Genomic DNA, 17,982 nt, shown 5'->3' with positions numbered 1-17,982 from the left:
TAATGTTTAATTGGTTCTATTATTACTACTAAAACTTATTTAATTTACATGATTAAAAATTATTTTCCGATGGTGAATTTATTGGTCTACTTCAGGTGACATCTTTCCGTCATCGGAATTTGAAGATTCTGAAGAATGGAGTCAAAGTAGTAAGTCATTCTGACCCTTTTCCACAGTATGTAACATGATCGGTACGTCCACAACCGTTACCTTTTATTCTTGTTAATCCCTGGCCTTATAACAACGTGCCAAACTCGTGGTAAAGATTTAAAGAGAATTTATCAAAGATAAATAATACTCATTTCTTTTAAATTCCAATTAAATATTTCTGTTATCAACAAATATATTTTGAAGCAAACATAAACGTAAAATGTGCCTAGAATTTTTCTGTTTTTTTTTCAATAAATTATTAACGGTAAAGTAATTATATCAATCATAGTTAAGAAATAAATCATAGGACAAGGGAGTAATGAACAAAATATTACATTTAAAGCAAGAAATTCCAACGGAATTTAAGTATTAATGTCATGTTTGTAATATATCAGTGTTAGTAAGATTATATAGTTTACTACTGACATCAATTCATGTTTCATACTCTTCGACTGCAGCACACTCGTTGCCTACGTAATTACTAACTAATTTTTCATTCAATTAGCTCTTCCAAGTTTTCCAACTTTTTCACCTCCTGTGGCTAGTTCTACCCAACACTGTCCAACTATACCTGAACGGCCACCTCATCCAGCTTTGGGAGCCACCTACACTTTAAAACAAAGGAGAGCACCACACATTTCAAGATTACCTCCACCACCACCAAGGATGACAAGGATGACACCGTGTGGAAAATGCTTAAGAGTAAAAATCTTCATTTAAATCGATGCTAATCTGTAATTAAACGTATTCCTGTCTATAATATAATTTTCCTGCAGATGTAATAAAGACGATGAAAAGAAACTGTTAATAAGAAGGCTTCAAGTGCTAGATATTCGAGGAATCTACTATTTAACATACAAAGTGCATTTATTGTTTGCAAAGGCCGTGATAATCGTGGACAAAATTATACATTCACGGAGTCCATAAAGCTTCGGTACAACGAATTATTCAGATGGACATTATCATACTCAATCGAATTAAATTTGAATAAGCACTATCTTCCACATTCTTCGAACTTTATTACTATGAATCGATCACGTGGTAACTATAGGTAAGCAAAAATAGTATAAGGTGGTATAGCAAAACGTGAAATTTCTTCTGTTCGAAGATGTTTAATGCATAAACATCGTGATTGTAGGTAGGTGAATGGTTGCCCGCTATTTATATGCCTGTATTACTGACAAAAGTCTGAGGAACCTCAAACAGATCACAGAAGTACTCTGCAAACACTCGAACCGACTGATACTCAACCGCACATGCATTCCCCTTTGTTCCTTACTACCTGTCAAACTAACACTTTTTTTCGAAACATATCAAATTCGATAATCGACAACTGATCACTTACCATCGAATATTGTTTCACCAAGGAACAGTGTAATACAGAAACAAATAAACACGAATAAATCTACCTTGTGTAATTTATAATAACAATGTGAATTTTTTTCATGTGTTGCGATAAAAGCTAGGAAATATTATAAAAAAGATCTTCGCAAATATAAGTTATTTTCTTTTACAATCTATCTATAAAAACTATAAAGACTTTCAGTAAAGTAAATTACGGATATGGAGAAACAAGTTTCAAAGTGGTTTCCTTTTATGATAACAAACTTATTCATTTCACACAGAGCTTGTTCTTATTATTTTACTTTTAAAATTTTAAGCTCCAAATTTCACGTATCGTTCCGTTCAAACTTATTTTAAACCAACCACAAGCCGAATATTACTTTAAATATATTTTACCCTTGCTCCTTATTGCATAGACGATATTACTTTTCCAAGACAAATTCTTCAAGGTCGCATATGGTAAGAAAGGAAAGGAATATTGCAAATATGTTGCACTAATACATTTGCTAGAGTTATGCTGTATGTATTTACTAATTTTATAAATAATACTGTATACAGATAAAGTAGTTTTGAAATAAGTAAATAGCAACTTTCGTGAAATCCATTTCAAATAATTTACCTAACTTATCACTTCACCTATTTCTCTTTCATCTCCCTTTAAGTTGATCAAACCTAAACAAATAGCCGATGATCTAAAATATATCTATATTGCTCTAACAGTTCTGTCACAAACTTTTCATCATTTCTGTGTAGGAAAAATATTGAATTAAACTGAGGGCGCTGAAAATAATTCTAATAGCTCAAGCTCTTCTGCTTTAGAAACACATGGGAAAAGACAAGAAGGATATGGTTTAGCAAATCTATATAATGATAAAATCGTCCGGGCGTCTAATGCATAAAACATGTTTCTCCATATTTTGGCAATACTCCCAAGGTGAAAGAAACGAAGACAGACGAGAAGAGCTCTAAAGACAACAAATAAGATCAGTCGGGTCCACAGACAGCATTAACATCGGTAGGGAATCATATCCTGTACGCATCAACAAGCACAGAGAGAACTTAACCTCTTCAGACCTGATTTTCGTACAGAATTATATGCATTCACCTGACAACAAAACGTTGCTATTCAACGCACCACCAGTAATAACATCTATTTTGAATACAATATGGTAGTATACCACATTTCCGATAAAAATAAGCTAAAAGCAAGAGTGCATGGTTGCTTGTTATAATTTTAATATTTTATCATATGTTGAAAGTGGTAAACCAGTGTGCATTATAATGTGCGACAGGTCTGAGAGGGTTGAAGCATTGCTTACTACTCATATCAACTTCCCGCAATGAAATGAAATTATAATAATATTTAATTATTGGTCTTAACAACAGTGATCCTCGAAATAACACGGTCATGTTTATCACTTCATGCTTGATGCAAAGAACTTCACTGCAAATAAAAACTGCATGAAAATTTAAGTATACAACAATTTTAGTATAGGGACATCTAGCATAATCTTTTACTTATTTCGTGTATGCATTATTTATCATTATTTATAATTGTTTATACTCTACATTCACGTTATTATGCTAAGGAAAAAATTGCACTTTTTATTTCCACGAAATCCGAACTTCTTGCATTTAAACTACGTTTGTTTCATCTAAAAAATTTCAATTTTTAGAAAACTATTTAGGCAAAACACTTCGATCACTATAATTTGCTATTAGAATTAATTATTACTTTTTGAATGATTGAGTCAATGAAATGTTGTTTACAGTTTAAACTTTAAACAATTTAAACAAGTAGATTACCAGACAGAAATTAAACAGGAAGTAAAATTTATTTCTTAATGGCAAAATATGAACTAAACAGTCTGTGAAACTCCGAAGTAAAACAAAATTTATATAAGTTCAATTGGAAAATTTCCCCCAAACACAAATAATAGTGTTGAAACTACAAACCTGAACTAAAATAATAGTTTTACATTGAGTTATGATACGATTTTTAAGACATATGTTTAGCCCAAACAGGGCAAGACCAAGAAAAAATTAATTAACACATTGTATATCGGCTAATCTTCAGAAAATTATTATGCATAACCAAAAAGTAACTGACTTAGCTACAAAAAAACTGAAACTATTAGTCAAACTGATATCGCAAATAATAATTTTCAGCAATGTTCTTAGGGAGATCCCCTTAAGATTATTTATTAATCGAGTCGTTTGCATCGTAGCAGAACGCGGACAATGTCATCGCTACCCGAAACCCACTGATTGATTGTATAAGAGAAAAGGAAACTAAATATCGAACACTTTTATTCTCACAAACGAACTTCAATACCAATTCGCAAGCGAAAGAATCATTTCCATATTTTTTTAACAAGTTGACTGCTATGGTGATCACCAATGACCGAATCTTCCAAATTTCTTGAAAGCAATTACAGTAAAAAAATTGATGCCAAATGAAAATATTTCGTAACGTAAGTATTTCAGTAATAATACTGATCGCCTCTTTCGGGCACAGTAACGGCCTAAGGTTTAACCCGTTGAGTGCTGAATACTCTCAGTCGAAATATTCTGAGTGGGCGGAATATTTTTTTGCTCATCTGAAGATCGATGAATTATGTTAATTTATACAATTAACACTAGAACTACCAAGGTATAGGCATTTTCTTTAAGAAATTATTAAAGAAGCCGATTTAGTAATATCTAAACTTAAATATAAACCAATTGAAACCTTAATAAAATCAAGCTTTTAGCGTTTATAAAAAATTTTAAAAAGATAGTTTAAGTGCTCGGTAATTCTAGTGTTAATTAAATTGTAATTAAACTATAATTGTAATTCCTCAGTTTCACCAAGTTAACCCAAATCGTACCACGTGTTTTTATAACGAATCATGCCACGATATGGCTCTCAATCACTTATGAGAATAAAAGGAATGATTAAAATGGTTTGTTTTTGTTTATAGGGCCCAAATTTTAAAAGCCCGAAAATACTTTTGGAAATGCAATATGAAATAATAAAAAAATTAAAGTAAAAAGTTCAAATGTGACTCAAAGTCACATCGTGGTCCGATTAAGGTTAAATCACGTTAACTCCATCAACCACCAAACTAAAAGTGCATAGGGACAAGGGGAGACTCTTCCACTCAAGATGGTCGAGCCGTCTCGGCTTTCGACGCATGATCATTATTGGTGTGCGACAATAAAAAAGGACAGAAGCGAGACCGAATGCGATAAAGTGAGACGTAACGATAGAAAACAAAATTCTCTGTAGTTCCGTCTCACTCCGTCGAATTCGGTTTCGTTTGCATCCTTTCTTGTTGCCGCGCCAATAGTGACCACGCGTCGAAAGCCGAAGCTGTCCGAGCATCGTGAATGGAAGAGTTTCCCCTTGCCCCTGTGTACTTTTAAACCTAAGGTTGCCCCGGCTAACGTGAGAGCAGGACTGTCAATCCTTCCGGTGTCCGAGCCTGATGAGGTTTCCCGTTCATTACTGTGGAAATGAATGTATGAATGGATGATAAGCATGTATGGAAATAAATGAATGATGATTACGCATGTGCACGTGAATGTTCATGGTGTTTGGAATATTCTAGAATATATTGATTTTTTAAATGATTGATTTCTCGTCGCTAATGATATTCATTTGAATCTAGAATATTCAATAAGTAATTAGAATCAAACTTCTTAATAAAGTGTGTGTGTACCATTTCCTTTTAAAATTTAAATTAGTGTGTGTGTATTGTGTGTGTATTCCAGTTTATTCAATTTGTGTACTGAAATCTTCAGGCAACGTTCATACCGCGTTTAATGCACCGGTTCTCGTCCGATCACCGAAGTTAAATAGCGCTGGGCGTGGTTAGTACTTGGATGGGTGACCGCCTGGGAATACCGCGTAATGTTGCCATTCTACTTTTTTTTTCAACGACATGAACAAATCGAAATGTTGATAATCTAAACTGAAAAAAGATTGAACACAGCTAAGATACAAATAAACATTTATAATGTGACCCGTCAAACGCCGCTGGATTTTATAGAGCAAAATACACAAAATGGTAAAGATATACAGCTGACCCTCAATTTACGCGAAAATCCGTTCCACGTGAGTTCGTTTAATGCGAACGAAAATCGCATAAATAGAGCATGTCGGTACAAGGGAAAACAAAATATTGAAGAGAAAAGCTGGTATAAGTTTTAGAAATACATATTTATTTCACATAGCTTAACCAAAGAAATAATAATAATGACATTTTAGAAAACAAAAGTATATTTTATTCGCTGTTGCTAAATTCAGATTGCGTAAATTGAGATCGCGCGTAAAAACTACCGCGTAAATAGTGTTCCGATCTACCGTGTGAAAAAGAGGCTCGCGTGAGAGAAGTCCGCGTAAACCGAGGGTCAGATGTAATATTAAATCATTTAATCGAATCCCGTTATTATTATTGCACACTGCTTTAATTAGCATTGTTTGTAATATACATATGTTTTCAAATAATCGCCGTTTAATTGAATGAACTATAGTAATTCGATTTGGTTGGAGGTCACCGGTGATTCCCATGGCATTCCACGTATTAAACTAATATTTGTGATCAAGTACATTTTTTTAAATTTCATATACAGTGCAGCTGTCATGTTTTGACCGAGCTCCGAACAAACTACAATGCGTTACTGATATGATCCCAACCGGCCCGTTGTTCAAAAGTGAAGAGGGGCAAGGGGATTCTGGGATTCGATAAGGGGGCCAGTAACAAAGACGTGCCGAAACTAATTCCGCACAGACGATTTTCTCAGAAATTATTCAAGAAATTGATTTAGATAAATACAAACTAGGATATAAGGAAATTGAAAACTCAATAAATGTATTGTTATAAGTTTTATAAGAAAATGCAGAATAATGAATTTTATTGGTCGGTAATTCTAGTGTTAAGCCACAGGCTGACTGGGGTCATGCCACTAACGCACTGCACTAACAACAAGTGCAGAAGGACAAGGGAGGACGATCACTCGCTGCGTTCGACCCAGTAGTTATGGCAACAGTGACGCCTCAATTTCAGCACATCAAAGAACGCAAGCGAAACGAAATGCGATGAAGTGAGATGTACTGTCCGTTGCAGCAAACCTGGCACTCTCGTCCGAGTAGTCAGATTGGCGCACACCTTGCTCACATGAATTTTCGGTTCTGATATATGATTCACTGAGACGCTCACACTTACTAATCGGGTCGCGTGACAAAGAGCGCGAAGGGCCGTTTTTGGGCTTGCAATTGGATTTCTCGGAACCACAAAGAAGGGATTGCCGGACCTACCGAACGATTGTTTCTGCCCCTATGACGTCACGAGTGTGATTCAATTAACGCCCGTTTTTGAACAAAACTTAATAACTTAAAAAGTATGAATGATACAAAAAAATGCTTCAGACAGAGGTTGTAACGTATAGATCTAAACAAATGGTGGTTATATTTTTTTTATCTTATAGAGATATTACGAAGTTTCTTAAATGATAGTGGATACTTTACGTTTCAATTCCAATGCTATATAAATAGAGAGACAGAATTTATTTGCACAAAATTATGTGAAATTAGATCTACATGCTTCGGAGAAAATGTTCCATTAAAAATCTGTATAAATATATTTAATAATTAATACGAGGTAAAGATATAAATACGTGGTAAACCCGGAATATTTATAGGGCAACTTTTGAGCGTGCTAAACAGTGGTTAATATTCATTGATTTTTTAAGTAAAAATAATTTTGTATAGCAAGAACTACTTAGCAACAGATTGGTAACTTTTAATTTTCATTGTGTGAATAGAATTTTTGGGTTTCGTCCACAAGCTAAAAGAATTCATATAAAAAAATATACTGTATCTATAAAATAATATAGACATTGGTTCGAGACAGTTAACGTTGACTCAAACAACTCGTGTAAGAAAAAAAATGATTTGTGTTAAATCAATCGAACATTTAACATGAATAATATGTAATCTTTAAACACATTGCGCGTAACTCCCGCGATAAAGCGGGATTTTTAGTCTATCATTTAATTGCTAATCCTACGTTCATGTAACATTTTAGATATGTATAACACAAATCCAAAGTAAAATTACAAAATCGAATTCCTTAGTCTTTTTCGTAAGTTAGAAATTTCAGCTTGATCGATGTTTAAAAATGTATCAGCATAATCACCGACGCTCGCGTTTTTACTAGCTGAAACTTAGCCGGCGTCCAATGTGTTAAGATGTCAATAATTTCGAAATAAGACAACTGAAGTCCGTCATTTTGATGGGTGCAGTGTAGTTCTAATATTCACTGAAACTACACTCTCAAGGTATTGTTTAACTTCATTCAATATAACACTTCATTTAATATAACAAAATTATAAAATCTTATATATAATATTAAGTTTTCGTTTCTTCGGTTTCTTCGTATATTGAGTATAATATTGAATTGTAATTATTTATTTTTCAAATCATGTCAGACATTTAACGAGTTTAAGATATTGATAATTATAAAACAAGAAAACTGGAATCCGTCATTTTGTCGGTCGTAGTAGTTCTATTGTTATATCAAAGTCGCGTAAAAGAAAAAGTAAAAACAGAATTGGATGTACATCTAATTATCACGTTTCGTTCTTATTGTATGAGAGACGATTTCCTTGTGTTCGTAGAATATATGAGCATTGTCTCACCATACAAAACAGAGAACATGGGGAAACTTATGTTCGATGTCTCAGGGAATAAAGACGTCGTTGCTGAGGCGTCAACACCCACGTGCGTTGTCGCGTGAGGCGTACATTGTAGTGGACTTTCCTCGAATCCACGAGGAACACGATTCGAATGCATTTAGGGAAGCTGAGTCCGCGTATTGTCAACCAGGTAGTGAATATCGCGCAACTTGATCTCTGTTCGGTATATCTTGTTACAATGAATTGCCAGGCTTTAAGTCAAGTTTAACCGCGTTCTAAAATTGACTACAATTAATCGAAAAGATGGTACTCCACGAAAATAGTTCCATAATTTACATGAACTACAAAAATTTTAATGCATCGATAAAAAGAATATTTAGTTTACACCGGTAGATTTGAGAGAATGGTTCGAGTATCAGAAGTATTGCTTTTATCTATGAATTGTTGCATTATAAAAGATATGAAATAGTGTAAAACTATTACACTGAACTATTGAATTCTTAAATCATGTTGCTTCTATTATCAAACAGAAATATGCTGTAAGCTATTTTTTATGTACGTAAGAATTCATTGCAAAAATCATTAGTTAAAAAACATCAAATTAGTCAAATTAGTTGAACTAACTTCAATTTTTTATATAATTTTAAGTGTTTGAACTTCCTTGGTAATACGCTTTAATAATTATTCTAATTTTCATTACGTTTTATTCGTGACATTACCTTTTCTATTAGTATTTTTAATAGTACCTTGATCTATCATAACTTTCCTACTACTTCTCATATCTTGAGAATTACTGTTTCTCCGTTGAAAATGCTAGCTGTCTTATGCCTTCGTTACTCTATTGATTTCGAAAAATTAAAAATAAAAAACAATTTACAGTGTGAAATTATTCAAGTTCATAATTTTTTCCCTACGCCTCAACATGTTTGTTCGTACAGTAATACATAAATATACTGGTAATATGTAACTATTACGCGACATAGTACAGAGAATCGAATGTTAGATTAACACTATTTCTACCGAAGGTGTTAAAAAGGTGTTAAAATTTTAACTTAAAATTATTTTCTCAGTTTCATCACTTTTCCTTAATTGAATTTTAGACATTCCCTATAGTTAAATTTATAATCGTTATTGGAAAAGTCGAAAAGTGAGTTCAGAATATACGACTAAACTTGGAAGATAATTTTAAGTTAATATTTCAAAAGGTGTCTTTTAATACCTTCGGTAGAAATAGTGTTAAGGAACATTGAAACAAACAATTGATAATTGAGATTTCACTGTATAAAAGTTGAGCACGTTTTACTTATATGCTTTATTAAATATTTGAAACTGATGACGAAATATTTTCAAAATTTGTAACATAATTTTGGTGACTTTGCAAATTTTAATAATTAATTTAGAAATTCTTTGAATGTTATAAATATATAAAGAGATTTATAATATTAGTTAAACTTGTTCGCTGAACTATTATAAAATACGAAAATTCAAGAATATTTAGAATATTATGTAGTGGCCAACTTACAAAGCAACAGAATACCTGAGAGATTCCTATACGTTATACAGTGATTAAAAATACTAAATCTCTAAATGTTGATCACATAAATTAAGAAACAAACCGTGTATTTAGAAAACGATCGCAGCATGAAGTTCTTTTATGCAATGATGACTTTAAATGACGTGATGTAAAACGTGAAGTCGTAGATGAATAATTAATGAGATGAGTATTATGTAAATACTCAAACATTTTATTACTCTACGGAGAATATATTTTGAATGTATGTTTTAAAATTTTTCATACAGAATTATAGTTAATCAATTAATATTTCGTATATCTTCCATTAATATTTTTGTACTCAGAAATTTATGTAAACAAAAACTATAGTTTTAATATCAGGAAAAATTACTATCTGGCTGTAGTAAACGAAAATTACTTCTTTAACACGAATTCATGGGTGATTGTAGGTTGACCTTGACTGATCTATATATACAACTATTTTGCAGGTAGGGTAGTCAGTAAAGTATAGACCTAATAAAATAATATAAGAACAATGACAATGCATTATCATAAACAATTTGATTTAAAAGATTATTTTGAATGTATAATTATCAAATATGGCATAAAATTGAAATTACACAGGACAAATTCCTTTCCTTAGAAGTCTCAGTTTCTTTATTATCATAATACTGTAAATCATCATAAGCATGAAAACAAGTTTTTTCTTTGACACTATTCAATTCCCAAATAATCTATTATCTTTCCCCAGACTGTAGCTCTTACTCAAACTAATTTGGAAGAATGTATCTCTTAAACAATTATGTACTTAGACACTACAACATTATTGAACATAGGGCAAAAGTAAATAGTAAAAGCAGTAAAAGTTGGAATCCGTCGCGAAAATATTAAAAATTGATGGACTAAAAAAAATGAAAATTAAACATGTAACTTCCAAATAATAAACGAAATAAACCGTACATTTTCATTGACGTTTGACGTTTTAGGGGTATATATAACGCGTTGATGGAGAGCTGGCACTTGGAACAACTGTGGGACTAATTCGTCGGAGTGGAAGGAAGTACGCCTCTTCTCATATGCATTTTCGGCAGTAACGTGCTGTTCACCAATACAATCGCACGGTGATTAATCAATACCATAAACAAAACAGTGAGTGAAAGATACCACTTGCCCCTTCGCTGTCCCGGGTGCCAACTCTCCACCAACGCGTTATACATATCTCTAAAACGTCAAACGTCAACGTACATAAATAGTGTCGTTGAGTGCTCGGTACGTCGGTTTACGATGACTCGAATGACAAGCATAGACGCTGGGCTGATGGAAATTTTCCAAAAGTCATACTGTTTGTTTGTCAACCCATTGTTATCAGCACATAATATGTTCTACTACATACATGTGAAAGGAAAAACGAAAATTCACATATTCATTTTATAAAAGTGTAAACCTAATTTTAATTAAGCGTCCATGTAATTAATTTACTATACACTAGTATAATATAATATTAGATAGTATTATTAAGATAATAGTATAATATAATAAATTATATATCAAATATTATATTAATATTAATATATTAATATATGATACATTAGAATACATATAAGATAATATTATTACCTAATATTATATTGTAAATATCTATTTTGGCATATGTAAAACACATATGAAACCGAGAATCAAAAAGTATACATAATTTGCGACATGCTCTCAACCGTGAAATTTTTATTAACCGTTAAATTCTCTAGCTTGAACAGTCCATCACTGCAGGAAAGTATTGGTCAAAACTCGCATATGATTACGGAAATTTACTGTGAGAATAACGCATAAAAATGTCTGAACTTTTATTCATCACTTATAATGAACCCATTGATCACATGCTTGAAGAAAAACTATCAAAAGTTTATACGAATATTTGGCTACTGTCCAATCACTTTCAATCTAAATAGGTACATTATAAATCTAAGTACTTACTCTTGTGTTTTTGGATACAAATACATTTTACTTTTGTATTACATGTGCACAATGTTTTTTTAAGATTTCTTCATCGCCATCGCGTTAACCTCTATAACTGCAATAAAATGAATTTGATCTTATACTACAGTTACTGAGACAACTAGAAAACTGAATCTTCCGCATCATGCATTTTTGATTATTTCTAATGGATAAATCAGAAGTATCAATGCTATAATAAAATCAGCATTTCGTTATTTATTTAACACTAGGTTTACGAGACGCGTCAATTTAACCCATACTGAATTTTATAAACATTATGTAGTAAATGTTTAGGTCGGTTTTGATCGATGCAATTGCACGAATATGTATCCTATGTAATTGTCTATATTTAAACCTCTGATTTCCAAGATCCAAATGAACAAGCATCAATTTTTTTAAGAAAAATAGAATAAATTGTACAATAAATGCCTATAAACTTAGTGATAAAAAATTGTACATGAAACAAAATAGGCGTGGATAATTTTCAAATAAATGTGATAGACTGCTAGGTACAAAATGATTAACTGAACATCACCTGCATCACGCAGATCAAGTGTTGATCGATCGACGATAACCGTAGGGGGCTAAAGTGGAAAGTGCAGTAAATGTGAAATACGATTGGCATTAAGTAAGATACGTGGTTAACACTGCTCGTACATGAGTTTCATGTCGTGTTCTGTGCGTACGTTTGCATGCGGTTTGAATAACCGAGACGCCCACGCCAGATAAGTAACTAGATGATCTTTCCAATGGTTGCCATAATGTCTGAGGGCCACGGTGCTACTTGTATTTTCCAAGGGGAGCCGATCCGGTTAACGATTTAAAAGTTACACTAACCATTAAATTTATGATACCGAGAGTTCTACGTAAACCCATACAAATCAAAAGCTCGTATCCATGAAAGGAGGTAAGTGCTTATAAATTATTAAGTATAAGTAAAGGCAAATGTTAGATTTCTTATATATAATGTTTGATTGGTACTAGACAGTAAATGCTGGAAAATCTGAAGTAAATACTATACAAGATTAGCAGAAATTAAGACGAACGAGTGACTTATTTGAAATTACAATAGTATTTACCCAGTTGATGATTTTAGTAAATAGTAAGTGTTATACATGGGAATTCTAATATTTACTGGGACATTCTATGAATACTGCTTCTAGTAAATACCTCTTTCTTTATGCTTATAGAACCAAGTATTTAGTTCTAACATCTTTAGCAAAGCTTGTACATCTAATTTTCAATTTGTACGATAGATTGGTTCCCCGAAAATGCCGAGTAAATTGAAATCGTACAATTCGAGTCCACAATTCACATTGAAAAGAAATACGCATGTAATAAATTTAACAAATCCATATGAAACAGTGTATTTCTTCTTTTTTCAAATAAAAAATTATATACATCTTTTTAAATAAAAATTCATTAATCCAACAACAATAATTAATATTTTTTATGTTCACATATCTGCAAATAACAGAACCTTGCCATACTTAGCTACAGACTCTTGGAAATTACATGCTCGTATTTAGTTAAACGTTTTGTCCGATAATCGCCCGTCGCGAAAGTGTTAATATTATTGCAAGTTATTAAGAGAATGCATTATGCTTTACATACACCCAAGAATAAAGAAAAAAATCTTTTTTAGCTTCTCTAATATCGGGGTACATAGGAAAATATATTTTTATTTTGTACAGAATATATAGTAATCAACAGATATAATGAAAATAATGCACTTACTTTTTCACCTCATTCATAGAGGGAACTTCCCGCCCACGGACCCAAATCTTCTCGTACCTGATGCCACGGCTTGTGAATTCCTGCATCAAAATGGCATTAATTCTTCATTATGTCAAACTCGTGATGAAGATTTCAAAGAGAATTTAACAACCATAGACACCATTCAATTTTGAATTCAAATAAAATATTATTTTTTGAATTTTGAACTCAAATAAAATGTTATTTTCGTGCTACTACATAATTCATAATCGATACAATAAACGTAATTATAGAACGAACATAGAATTCTTTTGTTTCCTAGTAAACTGTTAACACTAAAACTACCAGGCGGGTCAAAATGACCCATTCTTGATTTCTTCTTTTTACAATTATTATAAAGATAACAAATATTTGTCTGGAAAATTATTAGAGCAATTGATCTGGTAATACGCAAAGTGAATTATAAACCAATTGGAGTCTCGATAGATGCATTCTTGGAGTTTCTATACAGAAATTTCAAAACTTCAATTTAATTGCTCGGTGGTTCTATTATTAACATATAAAACAGTTCTAAGACGCACGATTACGAAGGAAATTGTACGACACGGAGTTGAAGGTTAGTAATCACAGATTTTTATTTTATAATGAATGTCAAACATTAAATGCACACTTCAATATTTAAAATTCCTAGAACAAGTAGTTATTTGAGAATTAATAAAATAAAAAGAGTTAATTAGATATTAGCATACCATGCATAAAAGAAACGAGGTATAGAAAAAAAGTATAAAATCAAGTAGCTCGTTCAATGGGACAGAGTACGAGAACAATTTCACATGAATTTTAAATACATCCTTATTATTCTATTGTAAAAGAGTCAATGAACATTGTTCTTATTAAAGTACAATTATTCTATAACAAAAATTGTATAATAATTACATTTATGCATGACTTGAAACAATTTACTCAAAATCTTGTAATTATTCCTAAGCATATTACATTGTGCCCATGAAAGTATGTGAAGATGCGCAGACCAAATATATGAGATACGAAATTTGATTATCTATCCAACGATGTACCTATTAAGTTCTTCTTATGAAAATACTTCTAAGTGAAGAATCTTCTGGCACCATAAATACCATAAACAGTTGCTGAGTTCTCGATAGTAATTATTAAACATAGAAATTCTTAAAATCTTATCGTTAATACGTTCAATATGGGCGAATTTATACAATTTGGATTCCAGAGATGACAATTTGTTCAATTTCTGTCTGCTTAATTCTGATTTATTTTATAATTGCACATATTACAATTTAAAATGGTTGAAAATTCACTATTCATGAAAATTGATCACACAACCATAGGCCGCTGGATATAGATACACAAGTATCGAACTTAACTATTCAAAAGCAACTTCTGTCCGATATGTAACGTATACTGACCTCTAACTGAACGTATTAAGAATACGATTAACACGTTGAATGCCGCGCGATTTCATAGAGAAAAATACACAAAATGGAAAAAAATATAACTCTAAATCATATTTATAATACAGAAATGTTTCCAAATAATCATCGTTTAATTCAATGAACTACAGTAATTCGATTTGGTTGAGGGTCATCGGTGACCCCTGCATGACATTCAACGTGTTAAATATTTAAAGTTACAGAACCTAAAGAGTCAGTATGAAAAAATCGATGCTCATTCGTTCATTGCCAGACAAACATAGAAGGCTATAAACGAGTCGCCCATAACCTGTTAAAATTTTGGATATAAAAATTTCAACATAAAAAAATTAATTTGCAGGATATTCTGGAAAAGAAATATTTATACATTTTTTTACTTGTCATTGTAAAATATTTAATATCAATCTGCCAGGTTACAGTAGTAAAATACTTGCACCATATCTTCCCTGTCCATACTTCTTTCCATTTTTCTTTTTTCAGCCTCCTTACTATTTCTCTTTCTCTCTCTTAATTAGTCAGCTATATTCCGGTGTGCAAGAATATTCAAAGAAATAATTCTGACAATGTGAAAAACGATACTGCTATTAATGTTTATCTCAAAGATAATCTCGCAAGATCACACGCATCACTATCATATAGTATATAAGTAAACGTATACACACTTAACCCTCTATCAGCAATATGCTTTTTCTCTAACACGGTTAACAATATGGTCATTTTATGGTCAGATCTGATTTATCATTGTTGTGAGTTCTGTAAACATCTAAAAAAAGATATGAAACATTTATTATAGTCCCTACTTTAATGCAAAAATAGCACTTTAACCAAATCTTCATATCATTTTGCAATAAAAATTAAAAATCGAGGTGAAATTATAAAGAATAAGATTCTGCTTAAAGATGTATAATTTTGCAATAAGCAAATACTAAAAAAAGATATTGTAGGGTTTTACTCATAAGGCTATGATCTTTCGAAAAATATGCAATGATATGCCAGCCTTTAAGAAAGTATAATTATTTTGAGACTTCAATTTGGAAGAACTTTTAATAGGTTATACCAGTGGAAAACAAAATAAACCATTATTTTGAAAAATACAATTGTAGATGATGAATAAAGATAAATTATAAACAAATCATAAAATATATATATATTATAAGAACCACTGATGAAACAAAAATTATTTTATTATTCCAAAACTTGGAATTAAACTGATCATGAAGAACAGTAATTGAGATGTTCAACCTCTATAGGTACAATATTTGTTAGGTGGTACACCCAGGCAGTCTGACTTCACCGTTTTGGAGAAACTAAATAATGAAATTTTCAAAAAGAACTATAAATGGTCCATATTCCTGACGGAGGCTTAATTATGCACGATTTGAGTTTCTTGCAATACGTTACATCCTGAGGTACTTAAATTATAACATGAGACAATGAGTAGGAGACATAAGTAGTTTCTCTTTGAATAAAATGATCAAAATATGATAATTTTCAAATTAAAACTGAAAAAACAGAATTATTAGTTTCATTTAATGAAAGAAATTGATGCTGCAACGAACGACTTCAATTAAACTATTTGTCAGATTCGCACAAACGTTCATACCAATTTATTAATAAAAATATCAAATAAAAATATCCCAAGAATAGAAAACCTATTTCAGTAAGATATCAGAGTATATAGACAACATCTTTGTGAACTATGCACAATCCTTCACTTCAGTAAATGCATCTTTCGTTTTCGAGCGACGTGCTTCGCATGTTTAAAAATTAGATTCTTCCACCGTGAATACCAATAAATCTAATTCGTTCTAATTAGTCGCGGGTGACACCATGGGATGTCCGTATTAATTATCGACGGGCTGCGGCACCACTAACGTTCAAAGGTTCAAACGTCCCTAGCGCCGTTAAAATATTTTTCCCTCGTGAATTCCAGTTCTTCTCGCGTGGCAAATGACCACCCGAGGAGAGAAAAAAAGGAGATGAAGCAACCAGCCACAGTCTCGACTTTGGGACTTATTAATATAATTGATCGGTCTTCGGTTGTGACAGGTCCGATTAAAAACGGTCACGCTCTCGCTAGACACCGAGGATCGGCGGCGTAGTCGCTGGCAGTCGACTATTCCCGAAATCTAATAATATGTTCATTAGCCCTCGCGGTCCCTCTATCCCTGTTACAAATTAGTTAGGGCCATTCGACCGCTTTTTAAATACTACATAAAGTCGGAATTAGCCCGACGCGATATTAGGTTTCCACGGGAAGAACAAGAGGTAAAGTGAGAAAAGGCGAAAAAAAGGGAAGAGAAAGGCGGTAACGGAGAAACAGGGGAAACGGGACGGAAGGCGATAGAGGGACGGAGATAAGGGAAGACAAAGTAAAGGAGCGGTAGGCACGCACGCTTTTGGATATCTGCTCAATCAAGGAATGCGGCTAGCGACAGCTTGCGAAGAGAGACGAATCAACGACGTCTTTCGCTTTCTATTACTAAAAAAAGAGGGAGTCTGAGTCAACATAGGTACAATATACAATATCTTTTACAGTTACTTGACATCATATCATACTTCTTCTTTCATTCCATTTTCAATATCATTTTCATGTATGAATTAGTTAATTGCCTGTAATCACCGCATTACGTATAATCGTACCATGAAACTGAATACAATTTCTGGTTTTAAACAGATCTATAAAAATGATACGAGAACAATGAAACTTCTTTGACAGATTAAATTCTAGGAACAGGAAAGGTAATTCTTTATCTGAGAAGATTATATAAACGAGTAATGTAGGTTTCGTTTGTAGAATGCTTTCAAAATGCTTGATTGCTAATAATTAACACAGTATCTGCTAACGGTTATTGAACAATTTATTGAACACTAATAATCAATGTCTAAAGATTTCTTAATGAATCTTCTAATAATAATAGCGATTACAATCCTCATTCAACAAAGTCATCTTGAGTAACACGATCCAATCACTTTTCTTTGAGAATATTTTCTAAAGGGAATTATTAAACTGCTTTTCGATATGAAATAATTATTGAAAACCTATTAACCCTTTGCGGACGAGACTGTATTAAATTTCTAACATTTCTTTTCATAAAAATTATTTTAGATTTATTCATCGCA

At 32.2% G+C, this 17,982-nt stretch overlaps 1 protein-coding gene and 1 non-coding gene across 2 annotated transcripts in view; one reads left to right on the top strand and one right to left on the bottom strand.

Moving 5' to 3' along the window:
• The window catches only part of LOC116430766 (uncharacterized), a 119,692-nt gene that overhangs the window by 32,959 nt on the left and 68,751 nt on the right, over window positions 1-17,982 (bottom strand). Inside the window, exon 5 of the mRNA XM_076374316.1 lies at window positions 13,418-13,497. Within this exon, the coding sequence (XP_076230431.1) occupies window positions 13,418-13,497 (80 nt within the window). The remainder of the gene's footprint in view (window positions 1-13,417; window positions 13,498-17,982) is intronic.
• On the top strand, window positions 5,280-5,398 carry LOC116430788 (5S ribosomal RNA). Its single transcript, XR_004235788.1, has one exon. It is a non-coding gene; the product is annotated as a 5S ribosomal RNA (ribosomal RNA).

The sequence above is a fragment of the Nomia melanderi genome, chromosome 2 (assembly GCF_051020985.1).
Source record: "Nomia melanderi isolate GNS246 chromosome 2, iyNomMela1, whole genome shotgun sequence".
In the NCBI taxonomy this organism is placed as follows: domain Eukaryota; kingdom Metazoa; phylum Arthropoda; class Insecta; order Hymenoptera; family Halictidae; genus Nomia; species Nomia melanderi.
The sequence above is the reverse complement of the archived record's forward strand: the minus strand, read 5'-3'. Positions and strand labels throughout refer to the sequence as shown.